This window comes from Artemia franciscana, chromosome 15 (assembly GCF_032884065.1).
Source record: "Artemia franciscana chromosome 15, ASM3288406v1, whole genome shotgun sequence".
Lineage (NCBI taxonomy): Eukaryota > Metazoa > Arthropoda > Branchiopoda > Anostraca > Artemiidae > Artemia > Artemia franciscana.
Genome location: NC_088877.1, coordinates 21484698 through 21501085, shown reverse-complemented (window position 1 = coordinate 21501085; position 16388 = coordinate 21484698). Strand labels below are relative to the sequence as shown.

General features: G+C 37.0%; 1 protein-coding gene across 1 annotated transcript in view; it reads left to right on the top strand.

The window, feature by feature from the left end:
- Nucleotides 1–16388, top strand: part of LOC136036178 (uncharacterized phosphotransferase YvkC-like) — a 142161-nt gene that overhangs the window by 106206 nt on the left and 19567 nt on the right. The window contains exons 19-21 of the mRNA XM_065718246.1: nucleotides 30–338; nucleotides 2837–2992; nucleotides 15621–15778. Of these exons, the coding sequence (XP_065574318.1) occupies nucleotides 30–338; nucleotides 2837–2992; nucleotides 15621–15778 (623 nt within the window). The remainder of the gene's footprint in view (nucleotides 1–29; nucleotides 339–2836; nucleotides 2993–15620; nucleotides 15779–16388) is intronic.

The window sequence follows — 16388 nt, the reverse complement described above, 5'->3', positions numbered from 1 at the left end:
ATATTTTAATTTTATCAATTTTTTAATAGGATTTTTTAGTCAATAGCTGGAGGCCAAAGTGGGCAGAGGCTCAACTTAAGAAAATAAATTTCAGTACGGATGCATGCGAAGAACCACAAGAATTATTTACAAGAATACGTGACAATCTCTCCTATTTGATAGAAGTTAACAAATACCATTCATTAACTAGTGAATTCAGCACAACTCTTCAGTTGATTTCTTTTTTGACATTATCTGAGAACAAAAAGGATTGGAGTCCAGAACTCCTTGGGAAGCTAGGCCAACTCTTATCATCTTGTACTTTTGCTGAATCAGGAGAGGTTCCTGAATCCATACAGGTAAGATTTTCTGCACAAATATCAAACAGTTATTCAATCAAATGACTTAATAACAGGACCCGTTAGACTTTGGCCTTGAAAACGTTAGATCAAAGGGGGACAGATAGGTACGCATAGAAAAATTAACTTGGAAGAGCTTCATATTTTGTGGGAGGTTCAAGTCCATTAAACCCCCCCCCCAAAAAAAAGTACACAAAGTAAAAAAAAACAAGTGTACAAACTACAGGTAAGATGGATACACTGAAATACCTCTACGGATATCTCTATTGATATTTTTTATGTTTAGATTACCTTGTAGATGCTTCTAGAAGAATTCCTGGGGCCAAAGACCATTTGAGGAACAATTCACTAACGGATAGGGAGACGCACCTTGATGTTATAAAGAGTGAGTTATTGACGAGGGGGCAACCCCCCCCCCCCCCCCATATATGTAATAATGTCGGTTCGGTTTCGTTTTAATGTTCCCTTGCTTTCATTTGGAAATATTTGTTTTTAAAATTTAAAAAGTTGGATCGGATAAGGTCCTCAAAGGGGTAAGCTTGAGCACTTTGTACTGAATTCAGCTGGAGTCGAGTATCCCACTCCCTGAATAACTACTTGTACTATCTATCAGTTCGTTTCATATTTACCATTTGGATCGTAATTATCAGTTTGGTCATTTTAAGTGTATCTGAGATGAAATTCCAATGCTAATTTACGCTTTAAGGAGCTTTTTAAAATTCTTTTAGATAACATATAAAAAATATAGTGAGAGCGACTATTTGAAACCATTTGCTCTGAAAGTAGATTTGTGGCCCTTCCTACCTATTCTACTATCTTTTCTTTGTGCTAGATAAACATTGAAAAGATAATTTCTTTTTATCTTTCTTTGTTTCTAAGAAACTAGCATGTCGTAATTTATGGCCTTCATTGAATGACACCGTTTATGAAAAGTCTTTGGAATCAGGTTATCTATATATATAAAAATAAGTTGTCTGTCTGTCTGTCAGGTGACGTCATGTTTCTGTGTCGACTGACGTCATGAAGTTAGTGGTCGTCATTTTTGCTATGACGGTGACGTCATTAAAGATATTTAAGACATGCGTTCACGGAAAAATGTTTAATTGTAAAATGACTGAAGAACCTACAATGGCAACAGCCGAGGAAGCTGCTCAAAGAGTCTATGCCAAAAAACTTGCTGCTGATAGAGAAAGTAAGAAAAGAAAGCGTGCCGAGGAATCACAAGAACAGCAAGAAAACAGGCTTGCAGCTGATGGAGAAAGTAAGAAAAGAAACCGTGCCGAGGAATCACAAGAACAGCAAGAAAACAGGCTTGCGGCTAAAGAACGCAAAACTGCGCAGTTAGATGAAAATCCACCTGGAAAGTGAGAGTCAAAACATATCAAAACTGAAAATGATAGCGATGATGATTGGGTTTGGGATTTTGACTTGGATAAGGTCATCAATGCCTACCAGATTTAAGTTAAAAAACAAAGGTTCGGCGATATGTACTTCATAGTGACGCTGAAAAATAAAGAAGAAAAAAAAACTGAAAAAATGTATAAAACTAAAAAAAAAAACTAAAAATTAAAAACACTCAAAGATAAATTACAGACCGGGACACGAATGACGACCGACACAGAGGGAATATAAATGACGACCGGGAACCTCAAAGAAAAATTACAGACTGGGACACCCGGACACAAATCACGACCGGGAATATAAATGACGACCGGGACACAGGGACACAACTACAACGGGGACGCCGGGGGCACAGGCGGGATATATAATTGACGACTGAGACACAGGGATTGTTTGAATAGAAATTACAGACCGGGACACCGGGACACAAATGACGACCGGGACACTGGGAATATAAATGACGACCGGGACACTCAAAGAGAAATTACAAACTGGGACACCAGGACACAAATGACGACCGGGACACAGGGAATATAAATGCTATTTATATGCACAGACAATGGGACAGCGAAGAATGTTGTATATTCGCATGTGTTACGTAGTTAAAAATATATATTTATATCTATCTCTATTCACAGGTGGGACACAGGGACACAGCTACAATGGCGCGTAACTAATATGGCACGTAACGACTTACGCGCGCGGGGGGGCTTGGGGGGGCGCGAAGCGCCCCACCAACTAGTTGTTGGGGTGGCGCGAAGCGCCACCCCAACAGCTAGTAGAATATAAAGTTTCGAATGTACAAAAGATAAATAAAAAACCAAAATCCATGTACCGTGCATAATTAAGAGAATAGATTTTTAGACTTGTCTGAAAGAATAAAACATGCTTGAAGTTTAAGAACATTCGGATGGACTTGATAGCATTGTTTCTTTTTCTTTCTTTTTTTGTATGAGTAGAAATAATGTTATATAAACCGCTTAATCCAGGTTAATTTAGTTTTCAAGTGTTTTTGTGTCATTGGATGAGTGGAATTTTCTTGTTTTTTTTTATTTTTTTTCGTTTTCGCTTTGGTTATTGCAAACAACACTTTTTAGGTTATTGCAAACGTCATCGCAAACTGCGCAGAAGCTAATGAGTTTAAATCAATGTCCCCTGACGTTGCTGTTGTCTGGTTACAAACTGATCCTGGTCCAAGCGGGAAGCTGTTCAGAGAATTTTTGAAGAAACATGGACATCGCTGCATAAGAGAAGTACGTTTACGGTAAAACATGGATCTTTTATTCTGTATTCCCAGGGCGTAAAAAATACCAAAAAAAAAAAAAAAAAAAAAACAGTTTTAGGACAAGGGCTGTTTGGTCTTCAATCAATTTCAATTTAAAAAAAAGTACTAGACTTCTAAGTTTTCAATCAAAAGAGCACCCTCCGACGTTTATACGACCATGAGGGGTAGGTTGACACGAGGAAAGAGGGGCCACCCTCCTATACGGAAGAATATTGTACTCATTTGGGGTGTTTAATTTTACTCTTTACTTTCATAATAACAGCGTAGACCAGGGATATTCCCGAAAATCTAGAGGGATAATAAATCAATTTCTACCTCCACTCCCCCCAGCTCTTCCTTAGAGCTACTTCTGTATTTTTCTGAAGACTCAATGTGTAAATTTCAACTTAAAACTCTCTGCAATTCCTTAGGTATTGCTGATATACCATTTTAATAGCTGGCATGGACAAAGTATGTTTTGATTGTGTTCGGCATTTCTTTCCAAGGCCGTTGATGTGTTATGCGATCCAACAGGCATAGTTATTTCACCTTTAGACTATTTTGAACAACGTAGCTATTTCCAAATTGCGATCGAAGGTTTTTGGTGAAGAAGCAGCTAAAGACGGCAGGGGAAGGAAACTTTAAAACATCCCCCTCAACACATCCTGAAAGTTTCGACTTAATACCCTCAGCCGGTCTCAAAATATTTCAGATCCACTTTTTTGATAAGCTGGATGCACGAAGTGCCGTTTGATATAGTTTAAGATACCCCTCAAAATTTTCCACAATTTCACCTTAATACCCTTGGCCTTTCCGGATGCACCCAGAACCGAAACTTTCCCCTTTTCTTAATGATAAGTCCAACATGCAAACAATGGGTAAATTGCATGATTTTGAATCATTACCTCGGACTGTGCGGGGCGCGGTATCCTTAGAGGCACCGCTATTAGACCTTTTGACTAGTTTGAACAAAATGACAGCTGCAAAATTTTGACCGTTGTTAAGGCGAGGTGACATATAAAAAGAGAAAGAAGGAGGGGACAGGCTTTAAATCTCTCTTCAACCCTCCTCAGCATACATTGAAATTTTCATCCTAATACCATCAGCTGCTGCTTAGATATTGCTAAGATTACCTTTTCAAAACCAGCAAAGACAAGTTGGTTTTGATTGTGTATTGCATCCTTCTCAACATTTCATCAAAGTTTTAGCTTAATTGTCTAAGCTTAGCCTATTTCCTATTAAAAAAAAACCTTATATGCCAACCATGAGCAGCTGCATAGCTTATTGCCCTTGCACAGGGGGCTAAGGGGAGGGGGGTCAAACCCAGAGCCTTAGTTTTTCAATCTTAGTACTATTTCAAATTAAAGGGCTATCTCAAAATTTTGATCGGATACATTTTGGGAAAAAGGGCATTGGGGGGACGGAATTTATCCTACGATCAGTTTTGAATCTTAAAAAGGAAGGGCACTGCAACTTTCGATTTTCAACTGAATGAGCCCCCTTCTAAATTTATACGACAATCCTTCCCTCCGAAAACAACCTTATATTTTAACAGTGGGCAATTTGCATAACTTGAAGCTCTTTTCCTGGGAACTTGAAGGGGGGCTATCCATCCTGAAGGCATTGTTATTTGACATTTGGAATATTTTGAACAATATGGCTATCTCAAAATTTTGATCCGACATATTTGGGGAAAATGGTGTGTGTTGGGGGGATGGTTGCCCCAATCATTTTTACTCTTAAAAGGGCACTAGAACTTTTAATTTAGAATCAAATGATTCCCCTTTCAACTTTATACGGCCAGCCTTTCCATACGAAGTGACTTTGGATAAAAAAATAATAATAAATTGAAGCCTTATGGCTGTTTAGCATAGGCAACGATATGGCATTGCCTCAAACACGTGAGCAGAACTTTCAATTTCCCTTCTAATGAATATCCAAAATTATCCAGGGGGGATATGGGGGGAATTATCCAAGGGCAAATTTTCCACGGAGGTATTTTCTGAGAAACATTTTCCGAGAGGGGTTGATTTTCCATGGGGGAAGGCATTTTCCGGAGGGAAACACCTGGCACCAAAAAGCCAAAATTTCAATAAACTCCTAAGAAAATAAACGAATAAATGGTATTTTAATTTTGTTGTACAGGGGAAAAAATTTCAGCTGAAAACCCTTTGTAATTCGAGGCTTTTAAAATACGTTTCAGTACTTATTCTTACTTATCTAGCCACCAGTACTATTGCAAATGTGTTATGAGTGGCCAGACCTAAACTTGCGTATTCATCACTGGAGACATCTGACTGACTATTGCTATGGACATCTGACAATATTTTCCGACGAGAGGACCGAGTTAAAGGTTGAAATATACACATTTTTACTAAAAAGTCTTCACATATTTTGCGTTCAAAGGGATTTACGTTCAAAAAAAAGGGGGGGGGGTGTTGTCAGACTCATGCAATCGTTCCCTAAATCCCAAGGTTTTTATTATATCCCAAATAACTTACTATGTTGTTAAGTTTAATTCAGCTGCTTTCGATTTTTTTTTTTAATTCCCAAATATGTTACTGATTCAATATAACATAATAAAGAAATTTTTCTGAATCATAACACTGATCATAAGATCAATTTTTTTTCAACAAATCTGGGAAAATTGAGGATTCAGGCACACATTACGATCGAATATGTTTGAGGGAAAACGTATGAATTGCTTTTGAATTGCAGTTGGATAACAAACTTTCAAAACGGGAGTTTCGAACAAGAGCGTATCTACGATTTCTTTTCGGGAAGGGGTGAGTCTCACAAAAAAAAAACTCTTAAAAAACACATTAAATTTTTTTTATTTCCATTTCTTTTACATTTTTACGAGTCGGAAAAACATTTCGGGGGATGTTCAAACCCCTACCGCCCTCCTCCCCCTTCCTCCCCGGATACAGCCTTGCTTACGAACCAACATATCGCTGATAGGATACACTATAACATGGTTAAAACCTATCTAGTTAACTGATACTAATTTCGATGAGATTCAAGTTAGACCACCCAGAACAAACACATCAAATTTTTTGATGGTAATTTAAAATACATACCGGCTTATCTTTAAGTTCAGCCATCTATCAACAAGAGATCTCAAAGAAGAGGGTTTTTAAATTGGAATTTACTTTTTAGCGCAAGGATTTAGTAAATTATGCACGTTTTATTATTGGAAACTTGAAAAACACCTTTTCCCCTATAATTTGTTAATCATTCTATTGGCCTAGCTTAAGGGTTAAACAAAGCTTGAATTTCCTTCCGGTTTTCTAAGAGCGTGTGCAAAAGATCGGCAACATCTTTTTAGAAACAACAAGAAGTTTATAGGAACAAAGATGATTGAAGAAAATTTTTCTCTTAACCCCTCAAACAAGATTGGATGTAGTGAAACTCAATATCAAATATTTCCAGAAATCCAGCAGTAATGCATTCAGCTTCGCTAGGTCAGACTATCAAGCTTAAATAAATCAATGTAAAAAGCGGTAAAAATCAGCGTTAATCCAATTATCAATAAAATTTAAAAATACAGAGTCAAAAGCTGGTTAAAAATAAGCCCATGTTGTTTATACAAGGTTTTTTTTGTTTAAAAAAACACTGTTATTTTTAAATTTTAACAGTAACTCTTCCCATAACCTTAACTGTCACATCTACCAAAGGAAAAAATAGTTAACAGTCTTAACAGTAACTCTTCCCATAGCCTTAACTGTCACATCTACCAAAGGAAAAAAAAGAAAAGAGAAGAATTTTCAGAATTTCGAGTGACATTTTAATGTATCTATTTTGCATTTTCTATTTGGCTGCTAAAGTTTGCGTGTGGGAGAATATTCCGTGGGGAATTTATACAGGGGGATTTTCTACGGGAGTGAAATTCCAGCTTCCAACTTCTTATTCCGTCTACCGAAGTGATGAGAAACTTTAAGTTAGACTCTCAGCAATGATAATAGACAGTGCAATAGCGCTGCCTATGTGAAGAACGATGTTGGCACAATGTTTTTTTTTGTCTTAGACCAGGGCACTTCGCACCGAAAGAGCTATCGTAGAAGCGTCGATGGAAGTTGAAAGGGCTAGTGCCCTTTAGTCGAAAGTGATTGGGGGCAACTAACCCCCTCCCACTCCCACTATTTCCCCAAGCACACCCAATTAAAATTTTGAGATAGCCACTTGGTTCAACGTAGTTGAAAGACCCGGAAATTATGTCTTTGAGGATAACAGACCCCTCTCCCACGCCCTCAGGGCAAGGTTTTTGTACAAAGCGTTGTCATAGAAACTTCAAAAAGGGATCACTCAATTGCAAATTGAGAGGGCCAGTGCCCTTTTTAATAATCGAAAGTGATTGGAGGGTGAATACCCCCCTCCCTTTCCTACATCCATCATTTCTCCAAGCACTTCTGATCAAAATCTTTAGATATCCATTTTGTTCAACGTAGATGAAAGGTCAGGAAATTAGGCCTTTGAGGCCAGCCCCCAGGACAAGGGTTGTAAGTTATGCCCTGGGGGCATAGGAGGATCTTGTGGAAAGTGGGGTCATATAAGCTTCAGAGGGGCCTCATTGGATTGGCAATGAAAAGCTCTAGTTCCCTTTTTAAGAGTCAAAGTGATCGGAGGGTAGCTATATCCTCCCCCCTTACGAACACACACTAGTCAGATTGTCGCATCTAATATTGAGCCGTCTATTTTATTCAAAATATTCTAAATATCATTAACAAGTCATTTCGGGTTCAAACAAATCTCCAGAGCCTGGGGGCAAGGATAGTAAGTTTTGCCCCGGGGTATTTAAGGTTTTTATGGAAGGGTGGGCTGTATAAACTTCAGAGGAAGTTCATTTGGCCGAAAATTGTTTGACTCTTTTAAGAGTCAAAAGTGATGTGAGTGCAGTTTGCCCCCTCCCATCTACCCCTCTTCGCCAAAGGAATCTGATTGACATTTTGAGATATCAGTTTTGCTCAGAATACCCGAAAAAACATATGACAATACCTCTAGGGCCAACAAAACTTCTCATTGCCCTAGGGACAGGGTTGTGAGCCATATCCTGGGGGCATATATGGTGTTTATGGAATGGATAGTCGTAAAAACTTTAGATAGAGTGCATTTGATTTTGAATCGGAAGTTATAGTGCCCTGTTTAAGGGTCAAAAGTTATCTGAAAGCAACCAGCCTCCCCCCACGCTCATCATTTTCCCTAAGATATATGATCAAATTTTGGAGATAGAAGCTTTGTTTGCCGTCGTTGAAAGGTCCGGAAATTATGTCTTTGAGGAAGACACCCCTTCCCCGATAGTTCTTAGCATGGTTGCCAACCACTGACGCCCAAAAAGACTGCAAATTAAGGTAACAAGAGTGATCTTTGCTCAAAAAGGGTTCAAGTCCAAATATTCCTACGTGTCGGGCTATCAAAGCTTCCACATCATCTCTGAGGTATGTTAGATAAAAAAAAAGTGTTTTTATGGCTCTTGGTATTTGCCAAGTGACATCTAGCGATCGTAAATTCTGTAGGTCTGTCGGTCTGTCTGTTGGTCACGGTTTTGCTAATTTAGGTACTTCCAGATAAGCTAGGACGATGAAATTTACAGACGAATCAGAGACCAGACCGGATTAAATTAGAAATGGTTGTTTCCCCGATTCGATCATCTGGGGAGAATGGGGGGACAGTTAATTCGGAAAAAATAGAAAACATGAGGCATTTTTAACTTACGAACGTGTGATCAAATCTTAATAAAATTCAATATTTAGAATGATATCATGTCTCAGAGCTCTTTTAAATCCTGACTGGATCCGGTGACATTGGAGGGAGTTGGAGGGGGAAATCTAAAATCTTGGAAAACGCTTGGAGTGGAGGGATGGGGATAAAACGTGGTGGGAAAAATAAGCACAAGTCCTAGATACATAACAGGAACGGATCTGTTCTCTTTGGGGGAGTTGGGCGGGGCTAATTCTGAAAAATTAGAAAAAATGGGGTATTTTTAACTTACGAAGGAGTGATCGGATCTTAATGAAATTTCATATTTAGAAGGATCTTGTAACTCAAATCTCTTATTTTAAATTCCGACCAGATCCAGTGTCGTTGGGGGGAGTTGGGGCGAGGTGAACCGGAAAAGGCTTAGAGTAGAGAGATCAGGATGAAACTTGGTGGAAGAATAAGTAGAAGTCCAAGATACGTGACTGACATAACCAGACCAGATCTGCTCTCTTTGGGGGAGTTGGGGGGAGGGGAGGTAATTCGGAAAAATTAGAAAAATGAGGTATTTGTAACTTACGAAGGGGTGATCAGATCTTAATGGAATTTGATATTTAGAAGGATCGTGTGCTTCAGAGCACTCATTTTAAATACTGACCAGATCCGGTGACAGCTGGAGGGGAAACCGGAAATCATGGCAAATGTGAAAATTGAGGTGTCTTTATCTTAGGAATGGGTGATTGGATCTTAATGAAACTTGAAATATAGAAAGATCAAGTCTCAAATGCTCCGTTTTCAGTTCGAATCGGATCCGGGGACATAGAGAGTTGCAGGGGGAAAAGAAATCTTAGAAACCGGAAATCTTGGTAAACACTTAGAGTGAAGAGATCGGGATGAAACTTGATGGGAAGAATAAGTACAAGTTCTAGATACGTGATTGACATAATTGGAACGGGTCTGCTCTCTTTAGGGGAGTTGGGGGGGGGGGAGTGTTAATGCGGAAAAATTAGAAAAATTGAGGTATTTTTAACTTAAGAACGGGTGACCGGATCTTAATGAAATTTGATATTTAGAAAAAACTTATGTCTCAGAGCTCTTATTTGAAATCCCGACCATATCTGATGACATTGGGGGGGGGGAGTTAGAGGGGGAAAGCGGAAATCTTGGAAAACGCTTAGAGTGGAGTGATCGGGATAAAACTTGGTGGGTAGAATAAGCAACTGTCGTATATACGTGATTGACATAACCGGACAGGATTATACCTTTGTGGGAGTTAGGGAGGTCCAGTGCTTTGGCGAGTTTGGTGCTTCTGGACGTGCTAGGATGATGAAAATTGGTAGGCGTGTCAGGGACCTACAGAAATTGACTTGATAAAGTCGTTTTCTCTGATTCGACCATCTGGGGGGTTGAAGAGAGAGGAAAAATTAGAAAAAAATTAGGTATTTTTAACTTACGAGTGGGCGATCGGATCTTAATGAATTTTGATATTCATAAGGACCTCGTGTCTCAGAGGTCTTATTTTAAATTCTGACCGGCATTAAACCTCTGATTTTCCTTTTAAATCAATCTGTTGATTCTTAGAATTTTGCTAGAGCTCATGCCATATGAGCTCTTGGTTCTTGGCTCTTCCAGCCTCGTCCGTAGTGCCATATGAGCTCTTAGCTCTTGTTTAACTGAAAGTAAGGAGCGACATTAATACTTAAAACCAATAAAAATTATTCCTTATTTGAAAGGGGCTGTCCACTCCTCAACAGTCCGCTTTTTACGCTAGAGTATTTTTTAAAGTAGAGTTGTGAGAACGGGTGAAACTTTAGTGTAAAGAGCGGGGCGTTGAGGAGGAGACAGTCCCTTTCATATACGGAATAGTTTCTGTTCGTTTTAAGTTTTAATGCCGCTCTTTACTTTCAGATAAAAAAACTTGTTTTTTATATTTAATTTCTAAACGCTTTTGAATTAATGCAGGTTTTGGTTTTGGCTGAGTGTACATGAATAATTAAAACGAAATTTGTATATTAATTATACTTTTTTGGCTAAATGGCTTTCTCAAAATTTGATCGGAATGTTTTGAGAAAAAGGGCCTCTAGAATTTTTAATTCTATTTACGAACGTTTTTATTAGTAATAAATATACATAACTTACAAATTAACTTACGTAACGAACTTCTATATTCATATATTTTTATTACGTATATAAGGGGGTTCACCCCTCGTCAATACCTTGCTTTTTGCGCTAAAGTTCGAATTTTGTTCCAATTCATTAAGAATGAACGCTGAATCTCAAAGGCCGTTTAATTAGAATAAATAGCTTTTGAAATCACTAAAAATAATTTGTCGTAAAAATTGAGGTATTTGGGAGGGGACCAACCCCCTCATATACGTAATAAGTTCTGTTTGTATTAAGTTTTAATGTTGCTCCTTTCTCTCAGTTAAAACCTGTTTTTTTATTTAATTTCTATTTTTTTAATAATACTGGAAAATCCAACGCCCTCTTCATGGAAATTCTCTTTCCTAGATGAATGATCCTCTCACGCAACCCCGTCCCCCCACCTTCAGAAAAAATCCTCCCTGAAAACATCTGTATCCTTCTAAATAATCGATACTATATGAAAACAATGGCCAAAGTATCTTACAGCACTTCCCCCAGCGAATGTGGGGGATTAAGTCGTCCTTATAGTGGTTTGAGAGAACCCTCCCCCAGGCCCTTGATTTTCTATAACAACCACCTAAACAAAGTTTTGCGACATCAATTTTTTCAGCACTGTTAAAAGCTTCAGTAATTACGCGTTTGGGGATGCGTTTTCTGATACAGGCTTATCAGCAATGTTTTTGGAAAGACTTATTATATCAATAGGATTCTTAAGGGGCATCATTATGAGGTAATTCAGTTGACCAAAAGACTAAATGTACCTGTTGACACTGCTATTAACTGCTGCCGCTACTGTTACTACTAATAATTACACACTATCATTGCTACTGCTATTCCTAATACAATTAAGCTACACGTATGAAGGTAAAAATTTGACAGAATATTGAGGGGGAACTTCAAATAAATTAAAACACAATATGCGCATGCAGATTATCAAAAAGGCATATCTCAAGAATTTATTTGGATATTAAGTTGAAACTTCCTGAAAATATTTAAAGGGGAAGATCAATTGACAAAAATGTAAAATATGAGAGTCACTACTAACACTAATACCACTGCTACTTTTCCTTTTGCTACTACTGCAACTAAACTACTCCAACTGCTATTTCCATTGGAACAACTTGTAAGGCTTACCGTATAAAAGTGAAGAGGGCGTCAAAAGGGTGACAAAAGTGCACATAAACAATTTTTCTTTCTCAAGTTGAAACTTTTGGGGCACCATGAAAACGATGTTTTTGCTACTACTGCTACTACTACTACTACTAATACAACACTAGCACTACAACTACTTCTACTACCACCAAAATTGTTGTGATAATAGTACTATTGAGGCTAAGTTTTTTAAGGTAAAATTTGAGCGAATATTGATGGCAAATTCGGACTAATAAAAGACCCTATGTTCATTTAGATTGTCAAAATAGCGTATCTTAAGAATTGATTTGGGCATTAAGTTTGAACTCTCGGAAAATACTTAAACGGGATGATCAACTGACCAAAAGGCATCATGTGCACACTACTACGAATACTGCTGCTACCGCAATATTTACTAGTTCTACCACTACTACTACTTTTGTTCCAACTACTACTTCTATCGCAATTACTTGTAGGGTTAAGAGCATTAAGATAAGAATTCCAAGAAGTACATGAATATACAGGTTATCAAAAGAGCAAATCGACAGTATCACAGCGATAGCTAATTGTATTAAGTTGAGTAGTTATACTTCTATATGACTACTTCTACAACTATACCCAAGGGTCTGATGGGACAATTTTCAGAGAATATTTCTGAAAATGTGTGTTTCATGGATGGCAACCTGCCATCCGTTTGCAGGTTGTCAAAATGGCATATCCGCAATATCTAAGAAACTGCTTCTTATGTGAAATTAAAACATACTAAGCTTGTTGTGGGGGAAGCTGAACTAACCAAAGACAATATTTGCATCATAATACTACTGCATCTACTCCTACAACTACTGCTACTACAATTATTATTATTACTGCTACCACTACTACTGCTACTAAAGCTAAGACTACCACTATTAACTTTACTCCTACAGCTACTGCTGTAGCTACTAGTACTACTAATAAACCTACGGGTATTAAGACGAAAATTTTGGGCAATATTGTGATTGTTTTGAAATAAATCGAAACACACTATGCCCATAAAGGTTATCAAGAGGACGTATCAGCAATACTTCAAGACTGGTTGATGATAATAAGTTAAAAATTTTACCGTGTGTTGGAAAAAAGGTGCTATGTGCATACTGATACTAATGCTACTGCCACTACTACAACTATTGCTACTGCACAAGCTAACGGCATTAAGGTGAAGCTTTCAAGAAATGTTTTGGCGGATACTGAACTAAATCAAAACGAACTATGATCATGTAGATTGCCAAATGGGTGGTAAAGCAATATCAGAATAACAGCTTACATTATTAAGTTAGACATTTCAGTAAGTTTTGACATATTTTGAGCTAGCTAGAAGATACTATGCGTACGCTCTTGATACTACTTCTACGGTTACTTAACTAATGACACCTAGGACATGCATGCAAGCATTAAAAGCGCATATAAGCAATATGATATTGACCTAACCTAACCTGAACGGTCTTGTAACTGCATCTTTAGGCATAGGTCAACCCTTCATGGCTATGCAATTTGCCCATTATATTTAAAAACTAAATGTTGCCTTTAGATCAAATCAAAAAGCACTGTGTGTATGCTGATTGCCAATAAGACATCTAATTATAGGAACGACTGAGGGTATTATGTTCAAACTTTCGGGGCTATATCTATTACTAATTCTGCTATTAAAATTTAACTTAATCAAAAGAATGTAAGTGTATCCAAGCTGCCAAAGAACATAGATAGAATTTTTTACAAATGCTATCAAGTTTATTTTTTCAGGTCAAATAGAGGAGGTGTAAAACTAAATTAAACACTAGTATTTGTGTCCATATTTTTAAAACGGCATATGCTGTTAAAAATAACCAAAAGTTTTCTCCAGCATACAAATAGTTGGCCAAAATATAAATTCCTAAAGAAAAACCGAAATGACTTAAACTATTATTTTCTTTTTCCCTGAAATAACTATTTCAATATGAAACGGACAGAAATTAGTTCAAAAAACTTTTCAACAAAATAAGTTTTCCAAAGAAAAGTAAAGAACTCCATTAAACCAGAACTGAACAAAACTAAAATCAAATAATCTACCAAGCGTAAAACTAACACAAATCAATAAATAATTTAAACCCAATTCGAACAGAAATCAAACAGTTCGTGGTAACGAACTGTAGTAAGGAGCGACCCGGCTCAAAAGTAACTGAAACTCTAAAAAATGAAATTTTGATACAAATAGTTACATCAAAATAATCGCATTTTAATGCTGATATTAAATATACAAGTTTCATCAAGTTTAGTCTTCCCCATCAAAAGCTATGAGCCTGAGAAAATTTGCCTTATTTTGGAAAATAGGGGAAAATGCCCCCTAAAAGTCATAGAATCTGAACAAAAATCACACCATCGCATTCAGCGTATCAGAAAATCCCACAGCAGAAGTTTCAAGCTACTATCTTCAAAAATGTGGATATTTGTATTTTTTGCCAGAAGACCAATCACGGGTGCGTGTTTATTTGTTTTTTTTTCCAGGGGTGATCGCATCGACTCAGTGGTCCTAGAATGTTGCAAGAGGGCTCATCCTAATGGGAATTAAAAGTTCTAGTGCCCTTTTTAAGTGACCAAAAAAATTGGCGTTTATTTTTTACTAATGAAAACGTTCGTAAAAAATTAAAAGTTCTAGTTGCCTTGTTAAGTAATCAAAAAATTGTAGGGCAGCTAGGCCTCCTTCCCCGCTCCTTTTTTCTCAAAATCTTCCGATTAAAACTATGAGAAAGCCATTTAGCCAAAAAAAAATTATATACAAATTTTGTTTTAATTATTTATGTGCAGAAAGCCAAAATCAAAGCATGCATTAATTCAAAAATGTTCAGAAATTAAATAAAAAAAACAAGTTTTTTTAACTGAAAGTAAGGAGCGACATTAAAACGTAAAACGAACAGAAATTACTCCGTATATGAAAGGGGATTTTCTTCCTCAATGCCCCACTCTCTACGCTAAAGTTTTTACTTTTTTAAAAGTAGAGTTAAGAGAAAGAGTCGTTTTAAGTTTTAATATGGCTCCTTACTTTCAGTTAAAAAAAATTGGGTTTTTTAATTTAATTTTACTTTAAATGACCGAGTCAAACTAAAAACGAGCAGAAATTGACATGAGTAGGGCTCAAAGTGACAATGCAAATTTATTTGTTGTTGTTTTTTTTTTCAGTAAAGTGGAAATTATGTTCTGACCTTGGGAAGGAAAAGGGATTTTGTGCCCTACTCATACCGATTTGTGGTAGTTTTACGCTTGGTAGATTATTTGATTTTATTTTTGTTCATTTTTGGTTTAATGGAGCTCTTTACTTTTCTTTGGAAAGCTTATTTTGCGGAAAAAGTTTTTTAATCAATATTATTGTAGGGAGATCCAGATAGGTCATGTCTTTCTAAAGCCAACAAAATTGGGAAGTTCTGGTACTAGTGTAATAATACATTACGGGGAAGAGAGATAAAATGGAGCCTTTTCAGTTGAGTCAGTCTCCCTCCTCTAACCACTACCGCCAAACGACAAAAGATTGAACCTATGTGTGTAATTGTTAACCTATCTTGTCAATGAACTTATGTGGTCAATTTGTTAGAGTAAAAACAAATTTTTCGAGTGTCTTAACATTTTTATTATTTCAGTTCGATATAATTAACTACACATGGAGCATGGATCCGAGGCCTTTAGTAGTAACTCTTCAATCCATTGTCAACAATATGGCAGTTACAAAAGAAAATAACAGACACAAAATTGAGATTGCTAGGAACAAATTACTTGAAGACTTGAAACCAGGTTTAAGGTAAAAAAAAAGTCACTTCCACATAATTTATTTATTGTTAAACAGGATTTATGATTTATACCTTAATTAGTTATTTACCATAATGTGTACGTGGGAGCAAAAGACTCTAAAACGATGTGTACGGCTCCTAACGGTAATCATTTTTCAGTGGGTAGCAAGAGATTACTACTTCGAAAATACTTTTTAGAGGATAGGTAGTAAATGTTAGAGAAGGCCAATTATTTTTTAAGAACAGGAGAGTGCCAGTCGGGTCTCCTACTATGGATTTTTAAATACTCACTAAAGGGTGTTTTCATGATTGCAGCTTTTTATTTCTATTCTTTAGAATTAATTCAAATAGCCTCAGAACCAGGGGCAAGTATTGTGAGTTATATAAGTTACCCATTGCTTATATATAAGGTCGGTTATTGGGGAATGGTGGTATGTTTGATCTTGAGTCTCCAAAAAGGCTAAGAATACTAAGATACAACTTTTAGAAAATGTTAAGGGGGGGGTGTCAAACAAAATCAAAGTACACGATATGTAGGAGTTTTCAAAAGGACACGCCGTTAATTTTTAAAGAACGGCTAAGGGTATTAAGTTGAAACTTTAAAGGCATGTTGAGAGGAGT